Source organism: Chrysochloris asiatica, unplaced genomic scaffold, assembly GCF_000296735.1.
Source record: "Chrysochloris asiatica unplaced genomic scaffold, ChrAsi1.0 scaffold00097, whole genome shotgun sequence".
Taxonomy (NCBI): Eukaryota; Metazoa; Chordata; class Mammalia; order Afrosoricida; family Chrysochloridae; genus Chrysochloris; species Chrysochloris asiatica.
Window position 1 is genome coordinate 11,023,007 of NW_006408615.1, and position 24,282 is coordinate 11,047,288.

The 24,282-nt window shown below is 42.9% G+C and overlaps 1 protein-coding gene across 1 annotated transcript in view; it reads right to left on the bottom strand.

The window, feature by feature from the left end:
* L3MBTL2 (l(3)mbt-like 2 (Drosophila)) overlaps positions 1-13,054 on the bottom strand; it is a 24,208-nt gene extending 11,154 nt beyond the window's left edge. The window contains exons 1-3 of the mRNA XM_006866924.1: positions 13,031-13,054; positions 7,911-8,148; positions 4,614-4,747 (exon numbers count right to left, since the gene is read on the bottom strand). Of these exons, the coding sequence (XP_006866986.1) occupies positions 4,614-4,747; positions 7,911-8,148; positions 13,031-13,054 (396 nt within the window). The remainder of the gene's footprint in view (positions 1-4,613; positions 4,748-7,910; positions 8,149-13,030) is intronic.
* Positions 13,055-24,282: the final 11,228 nt, after the last annotated feature.

The window sequence follows — 24,282 nt, forward strand, 5'->3', positions numbered from 1 at the left end:
GCACTCACCTGTTAGTCTTAGTTTATCATGACTACAAGCTCTCTGTCGGCACTCACCTGTTAGTCTTAGTTTATCATGACTACAAGCTCTCTGTTGGCACTCATCTGTTAGTTTGCTGTACTGTGGTGGCTGGCTTCAATGTTGTTGTGATGCTATAACCTATGCCACAGTAGGGTCACCCATGGTGGATAGGTTATAGAGAAGCTTCAAAACTAAGACTAGGAAGAAAAGAAAGGCCAACTAGTTCTCAATTGTTAGCCACTGGAAACCTTATCACTAGCCGAACACTGTCAGAGATAGAACAGGAAGATGAGCCCCTCACAACGGAAGGTACTCAAAATAAGACTGGTGCAGAGCTGCCTCCTCGAAGTAGAGCTGATCATAATGATGTGAATGGGGCAAAATGTTTGGGACCTTCATTTGCTGATGGGGCACAACTAAAAATAAGGAGAAACAACAGCAAACATCTATTAAAAACTGGAACATGGAACGCACAAAGTAAGAATCCAGGAAAACTGAAAGTTGTCAAAAATGAAATGGAATAATAAAAATCGATATCCTAGGCATTACTGAGCTGAAATGGACTAGTATCTGATATTTTGAATCTGACAATAACATGGATTACTATGCCAAGAATGAGGACTTGAAAGAGGAATGGCATCACATTCATCATCAAAACGAACATTTCAAGATCTATCTTGAAGTATAATACTGTCTGTGATAGGATGATATCCAAGGAAGATCAATTAATACCAAGGAAGATCAATTAATACCACTATTGTTCAAATTTATGAACCAACCACTAAAGCCAGTGATGATGAAATTGAAGAATGCTACCAACTTCTTGAGTCTGAAATTGATCAAACATGCAATCAAGATGCAATGATAATTTCTGGTGATTGGAATGCAAAAGTTGGAAATAAAAATGTTGGCTCTATAGTTGGAAAATATGGCCTTGGGGTGAAAAATGATGCTAAAGATCACATGACAGAATTTTCATGACCAAGACTTATTCATTGCAAATACCTGTTTTCAACAGAAAAGGCAGTTACTCTCATGGACCTCATCAGATGGAATATACCAGAATCAAACTGACTACATCTGTGGAAAGAAACGATGAAGAAGCTCAGTGTCATTAGTCAAAACAAGGCCAGGGGCAAACTGGAACAGACTATCTATTGCTCATGTGCAAGTTCAGACTGAAACTGAAGAAAATTAAAAGAAGTCCACAAAAGTCAAAATATGATCTTAAACATATTCCATATTAGAGATCATCTCAGTAACAGATTTGATGCATTAAACACTAATATGAACAAAAACCACAAGATGTGTAGAATGACACCAAGAACATCATACAAGAAGAAAACAAAAGATAATGAAAAAGAAAGAAAAGACCAAAATGGATGTCAGAACTGACTCTGAAATTTAGTCTACATCGTAGAGAAATTAAAAGCTATGGAAGAAATGAGGAAGTACAAGAGCTAAACAGAAAGTTGCAAAGGGCAGCTCAAGACAAAATCAAGTATTACAATGAAATGTACAAAGACCTGGAGTTAGAAAACCAAAAGGGAAGAACATAGTCACCATTTTGAAGATGAAAGAACTGAAGAAAAAATTCAAGCCTCAACTTAGAATACTGAAAGAGTCTATGGGCAAAATACTTAAAGATGCAGAAAGTATCAAGAGAAGGTGAAAAGAATACACAAAGTCACTCTACCAAAAAGAATTGGTTTATCATGTCAACAGGGAGCATATGATACAGAACCAACGATACTGAAGGAAAAAAGTCCAAGCTGAAGACACTGGTGAAAAAAAAAAAGGCTTCGGGAGTTAATGGAATGCCAAGTGAAATCTTTCAGCAAACAGATTCAGCACTGGAGGCTCATCTATGCCAACAAATCTGGCCAATTGATTGGAAGAGATTCTTATTTGTTCTCATTCCAAAGAAAGATAACCCAACAATAAGCAGAAATCAAAGAACAATATCATTGAAGTTTTGTAACATAAAGTGGAGAGTATTTAATCTTACATTCCAAGAACAGAGGACCCTAGGACCATCAAGGGAGAAGAGCACAAGTGAAATGCGAGACCTTATCCAGAGAAGCAACGACGCCAGAGATGGAGGCAGAGATGAGGACATGGAGAAAGGGAGCAGCCGAGGGCTCTAGACTCATGCTCATGGAAAGAGAAAGGCTGAGTGCTGGCAGCTAGGAGGCAACCTTGCAGAATGTGCCTTTTGGTTGTTTAAATTATTATATATTCCTCTGTGTTTTGTGTACATCAAAAACAAAACAAAACAAAAAAGAGGAGTAGAAGCAAATACTGTTGAATGATAAATATACAGAGTGGATTGTAATCATTGCAATGAAACAAAATAAGAAAGAATGAGTGTAAAACCAATGCTCTCCCATGTAAGCTATCACTCAATTCACAACAAATACTTTTTTAAAAAGAGAACAATATCATTAACATCACATGCAAGTAAAATTTTGCTAAGGATAAATCAAAAATGGTTACAGCAGTAAATTAACAGGGAACGGTCAGAAATTCAAGTCAGAAGAAGATATAGAATAAGGAATGTCATGGATCTTGATTGACAGCCGAGAATATCAGAAAGATGTATACCTGTGCTTTACTGACTACTCGAAGGCTTTGACTATGTGGATCATGACAAACTATGGATAACATTGCAAAGAATGGGTGCTCCAGAACATTTAACTGAGAAGGTCATGAGAAACCTGCACATATACCAACAGGCAGTCATTTGAACAGGACACAGGGATATGGAATGGTTTAAAATCAAGAAAAGTATGTACCATAGTTGTATCTTGTCACTATACTTATCCAATCTGTATGCTGAGCAAATAATTTGAGAAACTGGATTATGTGAAGAAGAATGCATCAAGATTAGTGGAAGACTCATTAATAACCTGCAATATGCAGATGACATTACTTGCTAGAAGAGAAGAGGACTTAAAATAATTATGTATTGCAGTTCTTTTGCTTTCAGTATGGATTGCAACTCAATGCAAAGAAAACAAAAATACTCACAATTGGACCAATAAATATGATAAATGGAGAAAAAATTGAAGCTATCAAAGACTTCATTTTGCTTGGATCCACTATCAACACTTATGGAAGCAGCAGATAAGAAATTAAACAACATATTACATTTAGGCAAATCTGTGGCAAAATACCTCTATAAAGTATTTAAGAGCAAAGATGGCAGTTGGACTAAGGTGCATGTGATGCAGGCCATGGTATTTTCAATAGCGTCATATACATCTGAAAGTTAAGACAATAAATTAGCAAGACCATGGAACTGATACAAACTTGAATTATGGTATTGGTGAAGAATATTGAAAGTAAACAAGTCTGAGCTGTAAGAAATATAGTCATGATGCTCCTTAGAAGCCAGGACAGCAAGACTTTTCTCTCTCCTACTTCAGTCACGTTATCAGGAGGGATCAGTTCCTAGACAAAGGCATCATGTTTGGTAAAGTTTAGAATCAAAAATGAGGAAGACCCCAGTGAGATGGACTGGCACTGTGACAGCAACAATGGATTCAGACACAACAACAACCATGAGGGTGGAGCAGGACAGGGCAGTGGCTTTCGTGTTGGGCACTGGGTCACTATGAGTTGGCACCTAACACCACCACCAAGTTCTTTGAGGACACTGTAGACTATTGTGTTTTTTTCTAATTTTTGACAAAAATCTGCAGAGTGAGAAACAAGAGTAACTGTCTCCCGAGATGTGTTAATTGTTGAATGGGGAACTTCCTGTCAATGTCAGACCAGCAGTCCTCATGCTCGGCTGCACGTCAGACTCCCCAGGGTCCTCTGTAAGCTCTTGACACCCAGGCCACAGGCCACCCCAATTCCATCAGAATCACCTTTGCGAGCAGGGCTCAAGAACCAATATTTTTAAAACTCTCCAGATGATTCCACCAAGCAGCCAAGTTTGAGAAGCAGTGTTGAAGACATCCCCCATGGTGACCATGAAACAATGCAGGGCTGGGCACTGGAGATGTGGCCTCCAGTCTGCTCAGCTGACCTCTGCCACAGAACCACCCTGGGTAAGTCCTTCTACCTCTGTGGACCTCAGTGACCTAACAGTAAATATGTGGATTTGAAATTGGCAAGTGTTGCATTAAATATATTTCCACCACAGCAACAAATAGCAGATAAAAACTAAATACGCAGGTGACACAACAATCTTGAAGAGTCCTTCCATTTCTAAAAGCTTTACCCATGTCACCAGCTAACTGAAGACTGGCAAGCATTGCTAGGTGGTGGCTAGACATGGAGCCAGAGACCAGGCACCAGCTTCCTATACCCACCAAGGCTGGAGAACTTGTTCCTTTCAAACTATTTATAGAAATGTGGGGCAAGATGAAGGACATCAGACTCCCCCAAGGTACTGGTTTAAAACCTAGGGAATACATTAGACGTGGGGAGGGTTGGGGTGAGGGTAGAAGAGGGTAGCTTCAGGAAGCTATATTTAAACAATGCCCTTACCTTGTGGCCCCCGCCTCCAGCAAGCTGGCTGCTCCTGTCTTGGTACCCTTCCCCTCCTCCCTGTAGAAGTCTCCCACCTGGCCATCACTCACCTGCAATCTAGCCAAGATACTGGCTTTCTTGGAGTTGGAGGAGTAGCTCCGGGAGCAGGAGACACTGCAGAAGCGCTTGGTCTTGGAGAAGAAGGCTTCTCTTGTGCCCACGATGCCACACATCTCACAGACAGCTGGAAAAAGAACTCAGCATGTGACTCACCCAATACAGTCCCTTCAAATCACACAAATGAGGAGGAACCTTTCAAACCCAAGTGGTTCTATAGCCAGGTGTACCCCAGGCCCCACTGTGACAGACAGAACTGGTACACCGGAAGGGGACAGCGATTCTGGCATGCAGTCTGGATCTATTTTGCCTGAGATAAGTGCCTGGGCATTCATTGGCTATGTGTGTCAATAGTAACCCACCTTCCGCCATTGAGTTTATTCCAACCCAAAGCAACCCTAGAGGACAGGGTAGAACTGTCCCAGAGGGTTTCCAAGGCTGTAATCTTTACAGACGAGGCCTGGTGTGGCATTGCTGTGGGCTAATGCGTCAAACTGCAAAGTAGTTTGAACTGCAAGCTCGGTGGTTCAAGCTCACTAGCTGCTCCTTGGGAACCCTATACAGGGTCACTATGGGTCAGAATCGACTTGATGGCACTTAACAACAACAACAACAATCTTTACAGAATCAGACTGCCACATCTTTCTCTCATGGTGTCAACAGTAAAGCTGAGGAAACCATGAGGACCACTGGAGAAATATGAAGGGACTTCAAAAAGTTTGTGGAAAAATGCAATGAAAAGATAACGGGATTCTTCCACAAACTTCCTGAAGCTCCCTTGTAGAAGGAAGGAAAATTTGCAAGAAAGGCAAATGTGAGGAAAAAGAAATACAGGGAGAGGGTGTCTTAGGCAAGATGGTGGAGTAAGCCCTGAGCAGACCGTCTGCAACAAACACATGAGAGACTGAGTAAAGCAGTTACAGATGGTGGTCCTGGAACCCTGAGTGACAGAGGGGAGAACAGAGGGGGGCTGTGTGCCCACTGGAAGAGGAAGCTGAAGCAAGAGAGAAGAAAAACGGACAGTGTGGGCTGGTATGGTGTGGTGTGGCCATCTTAAGCTTTGTGAGCGGCTATGCAGTGGCCTGCAAGCTCAGGATGTGGCTGGACGTTGGCAGCAAGGGGCCTGCAGTTCTCCCTTGTTTCCGTGCCCTACTTGTAGCCAAGCACATGGCCAGTCCCCACCACCCCAGCAGCACCCCTTCCTGCACACAAAGCAGACTCTGCCTGTATAGCACCCCCTGCTATACAAACAGTACACAGAAAACTGTGTTCACACCTCCAGTGTCTCCAACAGCCACGAGAAGATAGGTGATGAGTCCCTGAGAATCATCAACGAAATATAAAATACGACACCACAACATCTGAGAGAAAACAATTTCAGCTTACATAAAGAAACAAGACAGGCTGCCCCAAACAAAGGACCAAACTACAGAGACAGAAAATGTAACAGTAGAAAATGGTATTGGAACTACTTGATTAGGAACTTGTTAAATGCTGTTGAGGTGGTTCCGACTTATAGTGACTCTGTATAGGGTTTCCAAGGAGCAACTGGTGAGTTTGAACCGCCAACCTTGTGGTTCAAACCAACCTTGGGATCCAATGTTTTATCCTACAGTGCCACATCAGGACTACTGTAAGGAACTTGGAAGAATGTTAACTAGGCAACTTCACAAGATTGAAAGATTGAAGAAACTGCAGCTGAAATCCAGGTAAACAGATGAAACTGAAAAACTTCAGGAAACTGACATAATTGAAAAAATGGGAACCATACAAAAATAGCAATTAGAAAGCCAAAAGATTATCACTAACATTTCAGAAATAGTTAACACTTAACGGGCAAAGAAATAGGACTGAATCAATGAAAGGGTGAATTACTGAGCTTGAAGAAAAGTCTCTCAATATTCATCTGCTGGAGGAACAATCAGAAAAAAGAACAAAAAAATCTGAAGAAAAACCTAAGATTTATATGAGAAACTATCAAGAGAAATAATTTATATGTGATAGGAATTCCGTTGCAGGAAGAAACCAAAAATCCCCACAGAGAATATAATACTGTCCAAGAGTTGTTACAAGAAAACTTCACTAACATCATGAAAGATGAGAAGATAGCCATTCAAGTAGTTGAACAAACTCTGAATAAGATTTGGTGTTAAGTGCTGTCGAGTCGGTTCTAACTCATAGTGACCCTGTATAGGGTTTCAGAGGAGCAGATGGTGGGTTTGAACTGCCGACCTTGTGGTTTGCAGTCCAGTACTGACCCTACAGCACCACCCAAGGAGTCCCAGCCTCTCACCCTTATCACCCCCCAACCCCCGCTCCCAAAAAAGGAATATAGGAAGAAAAGGGTCTAAAGTCACTTAACCAATCTTTGTGGGCCTATTTTCCCATCAGTGAAATAAGGAGATGCAACTAGATCAGTGTTCTTAATCCTGACTTCACAGTACAACTACCTGGGGAGCTTCTGAAAATGCCCAGGTCAGCAATTCAAATTCAGTGGTCTGTGGCATTTTAAAAACGCGGAGGATTCAGATGAGCAGCCAGGATAGAGAATCCCTGGACTAGATGGTGTCAAATGGTTCCTTCTAGCTCTAAAGTTGTAAGATTCTAAGAAAAAGGCTAAAGAAAGATGGAAGGGAAAAAGAAAAAAGAAAGGGGAGTGAGGGAGAGAGGACAAGACGACTAGAAAGAAATGAAATTCAATGGTAAAGAGTACTAGGTCTTCCCAAGGAATGGGAGTGCTGTCACAGACTGTCTCAGCTGCCCCTTTCACAGGCAGCCCCCCATGGGGGGCTCTGGCCCAGGCACTGAGCAGATACTCATGCCAGGACCCCTGGCTTCCAGATGAGCGCTCCAGCACCCCCTACTCTATTTCTCTGACTCACACTGCATTTGAATCTGTATTTCTCTGCCCCTCACTTCCAACCCACACGGTATTTCCTGTCCCTTTCCAGAATACAATTGAAAACACTTGAGGTGTCCTGTCTTCTCATCATCTAGACTCAGAATTCACCAGGTATTCACAGAGCTTAGCGCCAACACAGCACCAGGTAGATGGCTGGCATCTAAGAAGTGGTGCGTATACTGGCTGCACGAACAGGTGTATGAAGCACAGCTTGAGACCAGACTGCAGCAGAGGATGTGGCCCTGGTGGCCACTCAGGTGCTTCTGTCCCTCACAGTTCCTCACACATCCAATCCTGGAGAGCAGATGAAACAGCGCACATAGCCTGAAGCCCTTCTACCTCCACATCCTCCTGGCTCTCCTATCCCCAGGGCACACTCTGGACATACCAGGTTCAGAACCACTGCCATCTAAAGAGCGGGGAGTCCCGGGGTTGAGCAAATGCAGCGGGGAAGTGGGCAGCTCCCCAGCTTCCCGGTCTTCATTTTCTGCTTCACTTGACTCCTCCAGATAGGAGCTGCTCTCGCTGCCCACGCTACTGTTATAAGCCCGAAAGCTGTCGTAGCCACCAAAGAGCTCCAAGTCATCTTCCTCTTCTTCCTCCATGCGTCCTGAAGATGGGGCCTCCTAGAAGAAGGAAAATACAACTAAGCAGGAGGAATTGTGGTTGGCTTAGTGACTGGGGAGGGAGCCTGAAGATTTGTTATCAGCCCCCTTCCCAGTTCCCTGTCAAATCAATACTTTGGGGCACCTTTTTGCTACGCCAAGATCATGACTTATGTTTAGATGACATTTCTCCACAACTCAACAGAAGAGTGTCGTAAAAACCAAATGAAACCCAAACCTATTATCAGTGCATTGATTCTGTGACCCATAGGAGACACCAGAATTGCGTCATAGTATCTCTGAGTCTATAATCTTTAGGGACGCAGACTGCCACAGCTTTTTCCCTCAAGAAGTGGATGGTGGATTTGAACCAGGCGATGCTTAACCATTACACTACCAGGGATCCTATGAAGAGCTTTATAGGATAGAAAATACATATTAGAAATTCACCAAGTTTCTTAGGTGGATTTACAAATGACATTTTAACATGGTTCAAACTGAAAACACTCCAGGGAAGATGTCCCATAAAAAGGATGAGATAGAAGATATACATACTAGAAATGCATTCTTCCCTTTCAGCATACGTACACCAAAACAATTTCAACTCAAATACAGTTCACGTTGTTAAGTGCCATATGTTGTTGTTGTCATAAAGTGCCGTCGAGTCAGTTCTGACCCATAGCGACCCTGTACAGGGTTTCCGAGGCTGTAAATCTTTACGGGAGTAGAAAGCCTCATTTTTCTCCCGTAGAGCAGCTGGTAGTTTCAAACTGCTGACCTTAAAGTTCGCAGCCCGATTCATAACTACTACACTACCAAACTCCTTATAGTCGTATAGTGCTGTATAGTTGGTTCCAATTCATAGTGACACTGTATAGGGTTTTCAAGGAACAGCTTGATGGGTTTGAACCATCAACTTTGCAGTTTAAAGCAACCTTTAGGCCCAGTACTTATCCTACAGCACCATACCAGAAGTCCCTCAGTTGACACTGTTGTTGTTGTTAAGTGCCATCGAGTTGATTGCCACCCATAGGGGTCCTGTATAGGGTTTCCAAGGAGCAGCTGGTGAGCTTGAACCACCGGCTTTGCAGTTCAAATTACTGCAATCTGACAAATCAGTCCACAGTGCCACACCAGGACTCCCAGTTGACACTGTTGTTGTTGTTGTGAAATGCTGTCAAGTCGGTTCCGACCCATAGCGACCCTGTACAGGGTTTCCTAAGAGCAGCTGGTAAGCTTGAACTGCCAACCTTGTAGTTCAAACGGCTTTACAGTCTGGCACATTAACCCAGGAGCAATTAATCTGGGACCCAGACTATACCCAAAAAGATTTGGGAGGCTAATGACACACAGTAACTATGGCATATTGAAATGCACCACAGTGTGTTCCTAACTAGTTGTGAGTCCTTGGGCAAGTCACTTAGCCACTTTGGCCCTCAGTTTTCTCAACTATAAAATAAAACGATTTGGCTCACAGGAGCATCTGGGATGTAAATGACACACTGTAGACAGATCTCCCAGCATCCACTGTCACTGAGTGGATTCCGACTCCTAATGACCCTATTGTTGTTGTTGTTGTTGTTATGTGCCGTGGAGTCGGAACCGACTCATAGCGACCCTGTACAGGGTTTCCGAGGATGTAAATCTTTACGGGAGTAGAAAGCCTCATCTTTCTCCCGCGGAGCAGCTGGTAGTTTCGAACTGCTGACCTTGCGGTTCACAGCCCAAGTCGTAACCACTACGCTACCAGAGCTCCTTAATGACCCTATAGGGCTTCAGAAACCTGAGACTGTAAATCTTGATGGGAGAAGACATCTTATCTTTCTTTCTCAGAGTGGCTGGTGGAATAGGTTTGAACCATCAAACTTGTGGTTAGTAATCCGAAATCTACCCACAGCACCACTAGGACCTTCCCGATATTCCTCTCCAAACTACATTCTCTTCCCAAATAAATGAAATGGTGTAGCAAAGGGGAAAGCTTGGGCTCTGGATCAGGGCTCAATAGTGTTTCCACTGCTTACTAAGGTAACCTTGTAGTTAAAAGCATGCAGCTACTAATCAAAAGATCAGTGGTTCAAATCAACCAGCAGCAATGGAAGAAAAGATCTGAGGATCTGTTCCTATAAAGAATGTTAGAGCACTGCCCAGTCCTGCACCATCCTCACTGACGTTCACCCACCTCATTGACGGCCTTCTTTTTCACTGACCCACTACTTCATGAAGCATGATGTCCTTCTCGAGGGACTGGTCCCTCCTGATAACATGTCCAAAGTATGTGAGACAAAGCCTTACCACGCTTGCTTCTTCTAAGGAGCAGAAATTCTGGCTGCACTTCTTCCAATACAGATCTGCCTAGGAAGCTCTATGGGACAATTCTAGGCCGTAATACATGAGATGGCTATGGGTAGGAATCAACTCAACAACACACAGCAACACAGGACCTACAGCAAATCTCTCAGGGCTTCAGTTTTGGGATCTGTAAAATCTGGATAATACAATCTATTTCATAATATTTGGGGAGAAGAGTTACAAATAAAGCACTCAGAACAGTGCCTTGCACTTAATAAGCACTGAGTAAATATTAGCAATTATCATTACCAAAAAATATTCTGACAAGGTTAATTTTATTGAATGTATTTGATTTTGAAAAAATCTTTTTTCAGCCCAGCCAAGTCTGGAGAACAAAATACATATTAAACAGTTAAAAAAGCATGCTCTTTCCAAACAGATGTGCCTGTGTGTGAATTCTGACACTATGATTTATTAACTGTGATTTTGGGTAAGCTATTTAACCCGCTAAGGAGTTCTGGTAGCATAGTGGTTACGAATCGGGCTGCGAAACTTAAGGTCAGCAGTTCAAAACTCCCAGCTGTTCCGCGGGAGAAAGATGAGGTTTTAAGCTCCTATAAAGATTTACACCTCAGAAACCCTGTACAGGGTCGCTATGAGTCGGTTCCGACTCCACGGCACATATCCACCAACCACCACCATTTAACCTGCTACCCTCGGTTTCTTCATCAGTACAAGAGATACTAACAAGCCTTTAGAAGAACCCTGGTGGCATAGTGGGTTAAGTCCTGGGCTGATAATCACCAGGTCAGCAGTTCAAACCTACCAGCTGGTCCAGTAAAGATTTATTGTCTCAGAAACCCCAGGGAGCAGCTATACTGTAACCTATAGGGTTGTTAAAAGTCAGAATCCACTCTACAGCAGTGAGTTTAGGTTTAGTTTGTGAGGATTTGATAAAATATGTGGTGCCTGATCCTGTTTCTGTTTCAGAAGGAGCTCTGGTAGCATAGTGATTACAAATCTGGCTGCTAACCTCAAGATCCGCAACTTGAAATTACCAGCTGTTCCACAGGATAAAGTTGAGGCTTTCCGGTAAAGATTCACAGTCTCAGCTCGTTATGAGTTGGAACCAACTCGAAGGCATTTAACAACAATTCTGTTGCCAGCACTAACAGAATGAAAGTGTTGCACTATTATTAATGATTCTCCACTCAGTAACTTTACGTTGTAGAGTTTTAGAGCTACTCTGGCAGAAAGAAAATTCCACTCAAATGAAGGGTACCCAAATCAAATGATGAACGGCTGGGTGGTGGTGGTGGTAAGTGCCCTGGAATTGGTTCTGACTCAGCGACCCTGCATAGGAGCAGCTGCTGGGTTGAACCACCAACCTAGCAGTTAGCAGTCGTTTGCTTATCATACAGCATCATACCAGGGGTCCTGTTATAGGATGTTGTTGTTAAGTAGCGGTTGAGTCCCTTCCGACTGGTAAACGACCCTGTTTGTCGTTGTTATGTGCCGTGGAGTCAGTTCTGACTCATAGCGACCCTGTACAGGGTTTCTGAGACTGTAAATCTTTACGGGAGCAGAAAGCCTCATCTTTCTCCGTACTGGTAGTTTCAAACTGCTGACCATGAGATTAGCAGCCCGATTCGTAACCACTACGCTACCTGGGCTCCTTTTATATAGGTTTATGAGGCTGCTAATCTTCACACAAGCACAAAGCGTCATCTTTCTCCCACGGAGTGGCTGATAGATTTGAACTGTTAACTAACAGCCCAGCTTGTAATCCACTACTAGCCGGGATCCTTAGCTATTTACAAAGCACCTGGTACATATCAGGAGCTGTCTGCAGTTTTAGGTTTGTCCCAGTCTGGCGGCCTCTAGTGCTCTCAGCTTTTCCAAACAAAGAAAAAACACCTTTGACTTCTTGTTGCGGCTGTTACATGCCATCAAGTTGGTTCTGACTCATAGCGACCCTGTCTAGGGTTTCCCAGGAACGGCTGGCGGGCTCAAACCACAGACCTTGTGGTCCCGGGCATCATCTGCAGCGCCACACCAGGGCTCCGTTAAAGGGAGGAGAGGAATGGGAAAGCCTAACAGGTAGGGTTTAGGAGCCTGGCCGACTTCGTGCCCACTTTCCAGCTGACTGACCCCCTACCAGCGGAGTCGCACAGCCTTCCCAAGTCTCAGGTGCTTAACCTTAAGAACGAATCAATAACGCTAGACTGTTGTGATCTAAGGGGAGATCGCTCCAGGCATGGATGAATGTTCATTAAACTTAAATCTGCCTTCACTCCATCCCAGGATGTGACAAGCCTCACAATCTCTCAAGAAGAGGACCCCGAGACGGCGAGGACACAGAGGACTCGGGAGAGCCCGGAGCCTGGGGTCCAGCGCCCTTGCTCCTAGGCTAGGGAAGGCTGTTCCTTTCTCCAGCTCAGCCGGAGGGGAGCAGAAGGCAAGGCCAATCGCTCGTGGCCCCGACTCAGCCCAACTCCTTCAATTTATCGCTCCTTCCACCCTCCAGACGTCGCGGAAAAGCCTAAGGAAAGGTTCACCAGGCGAGACACTCGGGGCTCCAGTGCCCACTCGCGCGAAGCTCTCACCCCCTCACCTCGATGCCCCTGGGCTTCTCCATGAGACCTAGCACAATTTCTTCAACCGTCACCAGGTGCAAGAAGCCATATTGGCCTCGGAGCTTCCCCGAGCGCATTCATTGGCTGCCTCGCTAAGCAGCGGACCAATCACGCTGCAGGAAAAAGGAAAAGCTTTTTTTTGCCGCCGCTCCACCTGATGTGGGCGGGAAGGCCGCGGGCGGTTATGGGAGTTTAAGTTCCCCGAGTCTTTGCGAGTGTGGCAGTGTTGCCATAGTGACGTGAAAATTGCGTGACGCGACCTTCTAGATGCCTGTCGCCGACTGTTTTTAGTCTCTGTCAGAATCTTACCCTAACCCTGGCCCTTTTCTTCATTAAACAATTACTGAGCACCTACAAGGGCATTCGGACTCCTGGTGTGGAGCTGTAGGATCAGCACTGAATTGTGAAACCGCAAGCTCGGCAGTTCAAACCCATCAGCGGCTCCTCGGAAATTCTATACAGGGTTGGTAAGATTCGGCACCAACTCGATGGTACTTAATCAACATAGCCACAACGTAGGCACTTAGGTGGCGCTGTAATTCAAACCCACCAGCCAATGGAGAAACCGGACAGGAAGCTGTCTGCTCCAGTAGACATTTGCAGTCTCGGAAATCCACTGTGAGTCTCAGTGGACTAGAAGGCCGTAGTGGTGCAGTGGTTAATGCATTCAACAGCTAATGGAAAGGTTTTTGTTGTTGTTGTTAGGTGCCGTGGGTATCGACTCATAGCGATCTTATGCGCAACAGAACGAAGCACTGTCGGGTTCTGCGCTCATCTCACAGTCGTCCATCATCAACAACCGAAAGGTACACGGTTCAAATCCAGCCAGCACTCTGAGGGAGACGGATGTGGCGATTTGCTTCCATAAAGACTTATCAGCCTTGGAAACCCATTTGCACAGTTCTACTCTGTCCTATCGAGTCCCTATGGGTTGAAATCAACTACACGTTTGGGTTTATATTGGGTTTGGGTTTAAATAAGCACTGTGCCAAACACGAAAGATAACCCTGTAGGGCTTTCAGTTCAGGCAGAAAACTGGAATCATTTCATGCCTAATGTCATAACTGTTCTGGATGCTTAAATTCTGCAGCATTCTTCGACCATCATTTCCTAAATAAAACCTGAGGTTTTCAGACATCTCATTTGGATTTACCACCATCCGTGCTATCCTGAGGGGGGTATAGGAGGTTGGACTGTATTGGGTGATACTGGCATGAAGGGATGACACCAAGAGATAAGATTTTTCTGCAGTGTTCTTTTTAATACAAATATCCCTGTAGTTAATTATTGTGGGAGTAAGAGGCAGCTGTCTGTTCCGTTGAAGATTTAAAGCCTCAGAAACCCTGTACAAGGTCACAATGAGTTGGAACTAACTCGAAGGTACTGCTCTTATAGTTAGGTGCTCTGGAGCGGTTTCCACTCATAACAACCCTATGCCAACAGAATGAAACACTGCCCAGTCCTGCGCCATCCACACAACTTTTGTTACGTGTAAGCCCATTGCTGCTGCCACTGTGTCAATCCATTTCATTGGGGGTGTTCTCTTTTTCTCTGACCCTTGACTTTACCAAGCATGATGTCCTTCTCCAAGGACTAGTCCCTCCTGATAACCATCCTTGCTTCAAAGGAGCATTCTGACTGTACTTCGTCCATCACAAATTTGTTTGATCTTCTAGCAGTCTTTAAATAGTCTTCTCTAACACCAGAATTCAAATAATTCATTCTTCTAAGGTCTTCTATATTCATTATGGATAATGCCTCAGAAGGTATTGAAAATACCGGGGCTTGGCTCAGGTGTCTCTTAGTCCTCAAACTGATTGTCTTTGCTCTTAAATACTTTAAAGAGGTTTTGTGTTGCAAATTTGCCTAATGCAATATGTTGTTTGGGAAGATAATATGTTTCTAGAAATTTGTCTATTTCATCTAGGTTTTCAAATTTGTGGAAGTACAATTTTCATAGTAGTTATAATCTTCTTTATCAAATTGGTTGTAATATCACCAATTTCATTTCTTAATTTATTTGCCTCTTTTGTGTTTTGTTTTTTTTCTTTTGTCAATCTAGCCAGTGTTTAGTCTGTTTTATTGATTCTTCCAAAGAACCAACTTCTGGTTTAGTTGATTCTTTCCATTTTTTTTTTTTTTTTAATTTCACTTATTTCTGCCCTAATCTTTATTATTTCCATTTTTTTTCTGGTAGCTTCTAGCTTAATTTGCTCTTCTTTTTTTATTTGTTCAAAGTGTTGGTTTTAGTGGATGATTTTGGGTCTTTCCTTGTTTTAATGTAGGCGTTTATTATTACAGATGTCCCTTTGAGTACTGCTTTTGCTGTGTCCCAAAGTTTTGACATGTTATATTTTCATTGTTGTTGGGTTCTAGGGAGATCTTTCCCTCAACCCTTTCTTTCTACCTCTAAATCCAGCTCCCATGCTGTCAACAAGTACTGTTGGTTGTTGTTTTTTTAACCTCCACAGTGTATCTAGTATGCCTCCATCACAACTACCTGTAATAGCTGGTTACTGCCACAGTCTTCCAACTAGTCTCTCTGTTTTAAATCTTATATTTCTTCAATTCACAAAGCAACCAGGTACTCTTTTAAAAACATAAATCTGATCATATCTTCCCTTGCTTAAGCCCTCTCCCTCCACCCCAATGACTTCTTGTACTTTGAATAAGATCCACAAGACACTAAAAGATTTAATCCCAGCTTTCTCTCCAACATCTTCTTATAACACCTTCTCCACCTGTTGCTGTGCCCAGCACTCTCTCTTCTTCTTGTTTCGTGAGTACCAAGCATGAGTCTGTACTTTCTATTCCATCTCTGTGGAACATTGTTTCCACAGCTCTTCCCACGGGTAGCTCTTCATTTCAAGATCTTAGCTCAAAGTCTTCTCCTCAGAGGCCTTCTTACCTGAAATAGTGACTCCCACCCCTTTTTCTGTATCTCATTTCCTCATCTTACAGGGCTTACTTGTTTCTGTCTGAAATCATCTTGTTCATTTGTTTACTTGTTTGTTGCCTAGCTCCCACTACTAGAATGCAAGCCCCTTGAGGTCAGGGACTTCTTGTCCTTTACTGTATTTCCATGGATCAAAACAGAGCCTAGCATACAGTAGGTGCTCAATGACCAAAAGACTAGACAATGAGACTTCAGGGAGTACACAGGCTGCTTCATGAAGGCAGAGCACTGGATTGGGTAACTTGCTACTGTGACGATTGTGAGCTCTTTATTTTAATGATTTATTTATTTAATCATGAGGATACCTCTGGGTCTCATTTGCCTCATCTGAGAAATAGGCCAGCATGATTATATTAACTTCATCCTGCTTGAAAAGTTCTATGATTTCAGAGTGTAATAAACAACTCACAAGTCAGTTATCCAACATGATAAACAGTTGGAGCCTAGGTTTCATTTATAAAATGGAAATAATAGGCCTACTTCATTGGGTCTTTGTGAGAATTAGAAATAATCAACGTACAGTGCCTGGCACTTAGGAGAGTACTGAATGGTTATTGTTATCCTATTAAACACTGGAATAGCAACATGTAGGTAGTGCAGTGGATTATAAGATGGGCTGCTAACTGCAAGGTCAGCAATTTGGATCTCCCAGCCACTCTGCTGGTAGGTGTCTGCTCCTGTAAAGAGTTCTAGACTCGGAAACCCTAGAGAGGGTTTCTATGAGTTCCAACTGACTCAGTGGCACACAACCATCACTACCACCAGAATAGTAAACCAACCGTTATTGATTGAATTGTGCTCTCCTCAAAAGATTCGTTGAACACTTTCAGCAAGATGGTGTCCTAGGCAGATATCCTACATTAACCATCTACAACAAAGATAATGAAAGACTGCAGGGAGCGCTTAACTCTGGGTGCTTGGCAAGGCCGCACTAAGAGGAGAGACATTATGCACAGCATATGATTCTCAAAAGCTGACCCCTATCTTCCCTTCAAGTTAGCCCTGAATTTACTTGTAAAAATATATAATATGGCAATATTCTCAGCTTTCACTATAAATTCTACAAACCTTAGGAAAAACTGGCTTAGCAGCAATTGCTTTCAGCGTTGGTGGATTGAATACAAAGAGAAATTGTATAAATTACCCCTTTCCTTAGAAAACCTAAGTAATTGCATTTGTGAGGCCACAAAAGCAGATAGCATATTAGAGTCAAGCTAACCTACCCTCATAGGCCTCACCACACTCAGTCACTAGCTAGAATTCTCAAACCCCTACATATAGACACCTGCGTAAATAAGCTGACACTAATGAACTTAAGTGAAGGATAGTTTTGACTTTATAATCTACACTTCTTGCAGCAAATAACCAAGTTGGGCTTTATGTCACATAGCTTCTAAGTGATTTAATGAATATCTTTATTATGAAAATAATAGCACATTATGTAGGATAGAAGTTTATAATATTTTAGTACAAACAAGAAGAAACATTTTTATCTCATACTGGGAAAGAACATGAAGGTCAGTCTGAACATCACAGAAGTATTTTTGTTAAGGCTGTCTAAGGACCAGGTGCAAGAATGTTGTGACTAACTGTGTAATAATTCAAGAAATGATAAAAGTGTCAATGCATGTACTGTGTAATTTTAAGTATAAAAAATAAAGACTAGCTGAGCTGGGCTGGCAGAGCAGGCAGAAGTGGCAGGAGGAGGTAGAGGGAAGGCAGAGCTAGGAGGAAGAAGAAGAGGGCAGGAGAGAGAAGGCAGAGAACAGACAGCAGAGAGCACAGGAAGCAGAAGCAAGGGCAGAAGCTAGAGAGCATAGCCGGACAGCACAACGAGTTGAAAAGCCTCTCAAGTTGTATTCATTCATTTCTTCACCCGACGTTTCCGTGTATTCGCTCATGTCCCACGACCCCCGCGGAGGGCAGGAACCCCCCGCAAAAGACAAAATAGACACAGATGAAACTTCTGGCATATTGAACTTCAGAAGAAAGGTTAGTGAAGTGGCTAGTGTGCTTGCTGGCAGGAGAGGCCGAGCAGGGACGGTGAGAGAGGGAGGCTGACTGGTGACCAGCTGGCTGGACGTGACTCCATCTTCTTGTGAACAGCTTTGGCAGCAGAGGGAGGCCTGGCAGAGCAGATTCATGAGGGCAACTGAAAAGATGCAATTTCTTCTTTTCCCCCATGCTACTCTGGCAGCGTAGTGGTTACAAATTGGGCTGCTAATCTCATGGTCAGCAGTTCGAAACTATCAGCTGTTCCGTGGGAGAAAGATGAGGCTTTCTGCTTCCATAAAGGTTTACAGCCTCGGAAACCCTATATAGGGTCACTCTGAGTCAGAACTGACTCCATGGCACATAACAACAACAACAACAAACCTGGTGACTAGAAGTGTGACCAGCTCCCACACTCATCCACTCCAAGCATAGACCCTGGTCTTGGAAGTTCAGAGTCTGCAGTTGGGAGCCACACCAGTGTGAGGTGGGGGCCAGCTGGGCTACTTCAGTGTGTTGTTTTGGTGCCTGGAATCAGGTGGGATCTGCTCCAGACCTACAAACTCCTCAGAGCTGAGAGACCAGCATTTAACAAGTCACCCTGCCCACAGCGTCCCTGTGGTCCTAACAAACACTGAAGTCAGTTCCATCAAGGGCCCCCACAAGCTACTTCCAGATTGTGTGCCCTGAATGTAGATACCACTCAGGCAGTTAGAAACTCCCTCTAGGACTAGGAACTCTGCTGTCACATCCCTCCTTGTAATGCAGAAGCCCCCCAGAGATTTCTTCCCTCTGGGTTAAACAACTGCACCGTTTGTTTTTACAAATAGGACAACCCCATAATGCCCTGGAGCCAACAAACAATTTTAGTTCCTGTGACTAAGCAAGAGACAATAGCACAAACAAATTAACAAGATGCAGACCCAGAAAATGATTCTGAGGAAGAAAAGGTAATGGAACTAACTGAAAAATAATTCAAAAGAATGATAATTAGGTACTTTCAAAGGATCCATAGAAAGAGAGGAAATCAAGAACACAATAAAATCTTTAGAAGAATTCAGGAAAACACTACAAGAACAAACAGACAAAATAAATGCAAATTTTGAAATAATACAAAACCTGCAGTTAGAAATCCAGAAGATTAATACCAGGATCTCAGAAATGGACAATCCATTGAAAGGGCAGAGGAGTAGATGTGAAGCAATGGAAGCCTATCTTAGTTAGCTTGAAAATAAATCTCTCATCACTAGTGTGCTAGAAGAACAATCAGAAGAAAGAATTTAAAAATCTGAAGAAAACCTAAGAGTTATGTGGGACACCATGAAGAGGAATGACTTATGGGTGATCAGAATTTCAGAACAGGAGAAGACAAGCACAGAGAAAATTGTCCAAGAGTTGTTGGAAGAAAACTTCCCTAACATCATGAAAGATGAGAAGATAAGCATACAAGAAGCTGAGTGAATCCCAAACAAGATAGATCCCAAAAGAAAATCACCAAGGCATATTATAACCAAACTTTCCAAAGTCAAAGACAAGGAAAGAATCCTGATAGCAGCTCAGGAAAAATGAAAATTACCTACAAAGGAGAACCAATAAGACAAAGCTCTAATTTCTCAGTAGAAACCATGCAGGCAAGAAGGCAGTGGAATGACACAGACAAAACTCTGAAAGAACAAGATCGCCAACCAAGAATCATATACCCAGCAAAACTATCCTTCAGATACTACACGAAGTTAAGACGTTTCTTGATTGACACGAATTAAAGCTGGTAATGACTGAACCAACTTTACAAAAAAAATGCTAAAGGGTATTCTTTGGACTGAGAACCAACAACAACAGGCAACAATCTTGAGATTACTATACATGACAACAACACCCAGAAATTAATCCAGATATAGAAGTATTTAAAGTAAAACAAACCTACAAGACTGAAAATAGGAACCACAGATACCAATGTAAAATGAAGTCAACTACAAAGCAAAAAGAGGGAATAGTGTAGATATAGAACTCCCAAATGGCAAGGAAGTCAAGTAGATTTCAAGATAAAACAGACTGTTTTAAGCAAGGGGAAAATGAATAAATTGCAGGGTAACCTCAAAGAAAAATAATACAACTGTGCATCAAAATTTTAAAAAAAAGGAAAATCAGAAAGCTTTAAAGTAAGCATTAATACAGAAAATGAAAAGAAAACCCACAAACAAAATGAACTCAGCTGAAGGAGGCTTCCTGCAGAGCCATTGCATTGCATAAGACCATAGGTGGACTCCTGATCTCCATCCAGAATCTTCTGAGGTGGGAAATTTCCGCTTGAAAGGATAAGCAGTCCAGCCTGGAATGGCTAGAAGCACAGAGGATACTTCTTGAAAGAAAGACCAGCAGGAAAAATAAAAAACAAAACCAGCAGTCTGACTACTACAATAACAAGCAAGTTGTTCCCCTGGGAGCCATCAAGGCACGTGGTCAGATCCCCTCAAGGCAACCCCCCTTCCAAGACTGAGACTCAAGTGGAATACACGAGCAGGCATGTGGTCTTGCTGCTTACCTCACTGGTCACTGACATTAAGGGGAAGTGGGGGGAAAAACAGCAATGAAGCTGTGAGCTAAGTCTGACCACATTCAATAGATTCCTGTTAAACTGGATTGAGACTTGGTTGGCCAGCAGTATAACGAGACCTGGGGACTCCTGGGCCGAGGGGCAGGGGCATGGCCCCAGAGGACTAGAGCGGAGTGTGAAGCATCCAGCTGATAGGAAGTGAGGGGGGATGTACAAGAACACCAACACTTGCAGATAGTACCCATTTGACCTGGCATCAATAGCTGGATGATCAGAACATGACTAGAGGGAAAAAGAAGAGGAAAAAAAGAGTAATCCACTATAATTAGATGAACTTGACTTATGCTTATGGATGCAGTATGACAAAGGAGCGAACAAATCTTTACAGTGAGTATCATTCCCACCCCCTTGGTACACAGGGTCAACAAGGATGGGGAACTTAGACACTGGCTACTCAAAATGGCGGTGCTACAAAGGCAAGAAGTGACTAGCTTACAAGCTTTCAATAGGGAACCTAGTTCCAGAGGGTACGGAGAAAGGTAGAATCTCCATTGAGTTGTTTCCAACTAGTCTGGATGGGGCTGATAAAAGGTGAGGGGCATAAGACGCCTGTGGTTCAGTCGGGAATGATTGCTATCAGGTCCAACAGTGAGTGTTGGAAAGGTAAAGGTAGACATTTTGTAACAAAAGGAGGGGAGGGGTTGATTTTGCAGTCCAGAAGCAGAGATCCCTGGAACCAGCAAGGGAGAAAAGCAAAGTGTGGGACTCTGGGGAAGCAGTGACGCCAGGGATGGAGGCAGAGACATGACATGGAGAGAAGGAGCAGCCTGGGACTCTGGACTCAGGGAGGGAGGGGACTGTGTGCTGGCAGCCAGGGGGCAGGCATGTGGGGTGTACCGTTTGGTTATTTGATGATGCATACAAGGGAGTGTAATCATTGCAATGAAATGAAATACGATAGGATGAATGTAAAGATAATGTTATCCCATGTAAACTAACACAAAATTCACAATAAAAACTTAAAAAAAAAACAACTCAGCATAGAATATTATTTGGAACAAAGAATCAAGCAACACCACACACACATAAACACAAAAACATGAGAACAATCAATTCATACCTACCAATAATTACATTGAATGTAAATGGATTAAATGTACCAGTCAAGAGACAGGAGCAGAAGGTATAAGAAAACAGGATCCTTCAATATGCTGTCTGCAAGAGACATATCAAGAAGATGGAGACAGCCTAAATGCCCATCAACAGAAGAATGGTTAGGCAAACTTTGGTACATACACACAATGGAATACTACAAAACATTGAAGAATAATGATGAATCTATGAAACATCTCACAACATGATTGAACCTGGAGGACATTATGCTGAATGAAATTAGTCAATCACAAAAGGACAAATATTGTATGAGATCCAACACTGTAAAAACTTGAGAAAAAATAAGTTTTCTTGGTTAAAGAAACAACCTATGATGGCTACAGGAAGGGAGGGAGGGGAAAATATTCATGAGTTGGAGGGTAGACACATGGTAACATGGGTGACAAGGCAGCAGTATACAACCAGGGGGAGGTTAGCACAGGAAAAATGAAGCTGGCAAGAGGCACAAGGAAGAATGCAATAGTTAAAGGGTTAAAGTGAATAGAGGTAAATGCTGTTAACTTAGTATGGTGGAAGGGATTGCAACAATGTAATGAAGCAAAGTAGATGATTTGTTGAATGTAAAACTGATGATCTGCTCTGTAAATCTTCACTGAATTCACAATAAAAAGTTTTGAAAAAAGATACACTGTAGTTGTAACCTTGAACCTAATGAACATGACCTAAGAAGACGTTAGCAATTAACAGGAGTTCTTACTGGAGTAGGGTGGCTCCTAATTCAATGTGAGTGGTATCCTATAAAAGACAGGAGACACAGACAGAGGAAGGACAGCTGTGTGAAGATGAACCTACAAGCTTGGGACTACCTGAAGCCAGGAGAAGCACAAAAGGATCCTCTTGTAGAGACTTCAGGGACAGCATGACCCGGCAGACACATTGATTTGGACTTTAGGCCATGAGATCTGTGAGACAATAAATTTCTGTTCTTATAAACTACCTGGTTTGTGGTCTTCTGTTCCAGCAGTCCTGGGAAACTAATACACCAGTCAAAAGTGACCTTTATGAGTTGTTAGATCTTTTTTTAATTATTGTGTTTAAAGCACAGCCCTTAGTCTCACACAGAGAATCTACTTGTGACAAATTATCTTAAAAATAAGTATCTATTTTGTGGCTACTCTCTGCCAGGAACTGTGAATATCTCAGTCCTCATGGAGGACTGAAACATCTTGTTATAGTTGAGAAAGAAGTAACTGGGTGCTGTGATGAAGACTCAAGGAAAGGTTAGATGGAGGATAGGGAGGGGTGGGTAGGACTGCAACTTAGGAAACAAACCTTGACTTGCAGGATGGGAAGGAGCCAGTTAGGAAAGAGGTAGGATTATTCCAAGCCCAGGCACAGGGTGTAGGAAGTGAGGCAGAGCACAGTCCAGCTAGCAGGGGCCTAATTGGATTCAATACGTGTTTTAAATGTACATTCTCTGGTTGCTCTTTGCAGACTGGATTGGAGGGGGTCAAGAGAGGGCAGGGAGACCAGTTAAAAAGCTCTTTTAATGATCCCAGTGAAGGATGATGGGCTTCAGCATGTAAGACAGTCATATTGCAGAAATAGTTTGGAGGCAGTAATTGATTGTAAAAGAAGTCCTTGTGGTCCCATTTGATCTAGCCTCAATGGCTTGCAACTAGAGGAAGATAAAAAAGAAAACAATTTCTGGTAAAGGAAACAAGGGTAAATTGCTACAATTTGATGAACTTGACCTATACTCATAGAGGTAGTAGCTCAAAATACCAACAGAGAGGTAAGGAGTCTTCACATCAAGTATCAATGCTATCCCCTCTGTATACAGGGTAGATAGGGACAGGCAAGTAAGACATTGGCTACCTAAAATGAGGGGCGAAAAGGCACAAAGTGACTGGCTTACAAGTTTTCAAGAGGGAATTTAGTTTAAGAATGTGCGGGGGAAGATAGAGTCCCCACTGAATAGTTTTCATCTTGTCTAGATGGATCTGGTAAAAAGAGATGGGGATAAGATTATGATTGAATTGTGAGTAATTGTGCAACTGTCACAATTGTAAAGGTAGAAGTTTTGTAAGAAAAACTGGGGAGTAGTTAATGTACATTCCAGGAACAGAGGACCCTAGGACCATCAACGGAGAAGAGCACAAGTGGAATGTGGGACCTTATCCAGAGAAGCAGCGACACCAGTGATGGAGGCAGAGATGGGGACATGGAGAGAGGGAGCAACTGAGGGCTTTGGATTCATGGAAAGAGAGGGACTGAGAACTGGCAGCCAGGAGGCAGACTTGCAGAATGTGCCCTTTGGTGGTGTAAATTATTATATATGCCTGAGTGTTTAAAAACAAAAAAGCTAAAATGAATAGCAAGAAATACTGTTTACTGATGGTACATGGAGCGGGTGATAATCATTGTAATGAAACAAGGTGTATGATTTGTTGAATATAAAACTGATGATATGCCCTGTAAACTTTCACTCAATCCACAATCAAAACCTAAAAAGAAAAAAAAAGAAGTCCTAGTGGTGTAATCGTTTAGCCTTTGGTTGCTAACCAAGAGGTTGGTGGTTCAAGCCTACCCAGCTTCTCTGCAGGAAAAACACC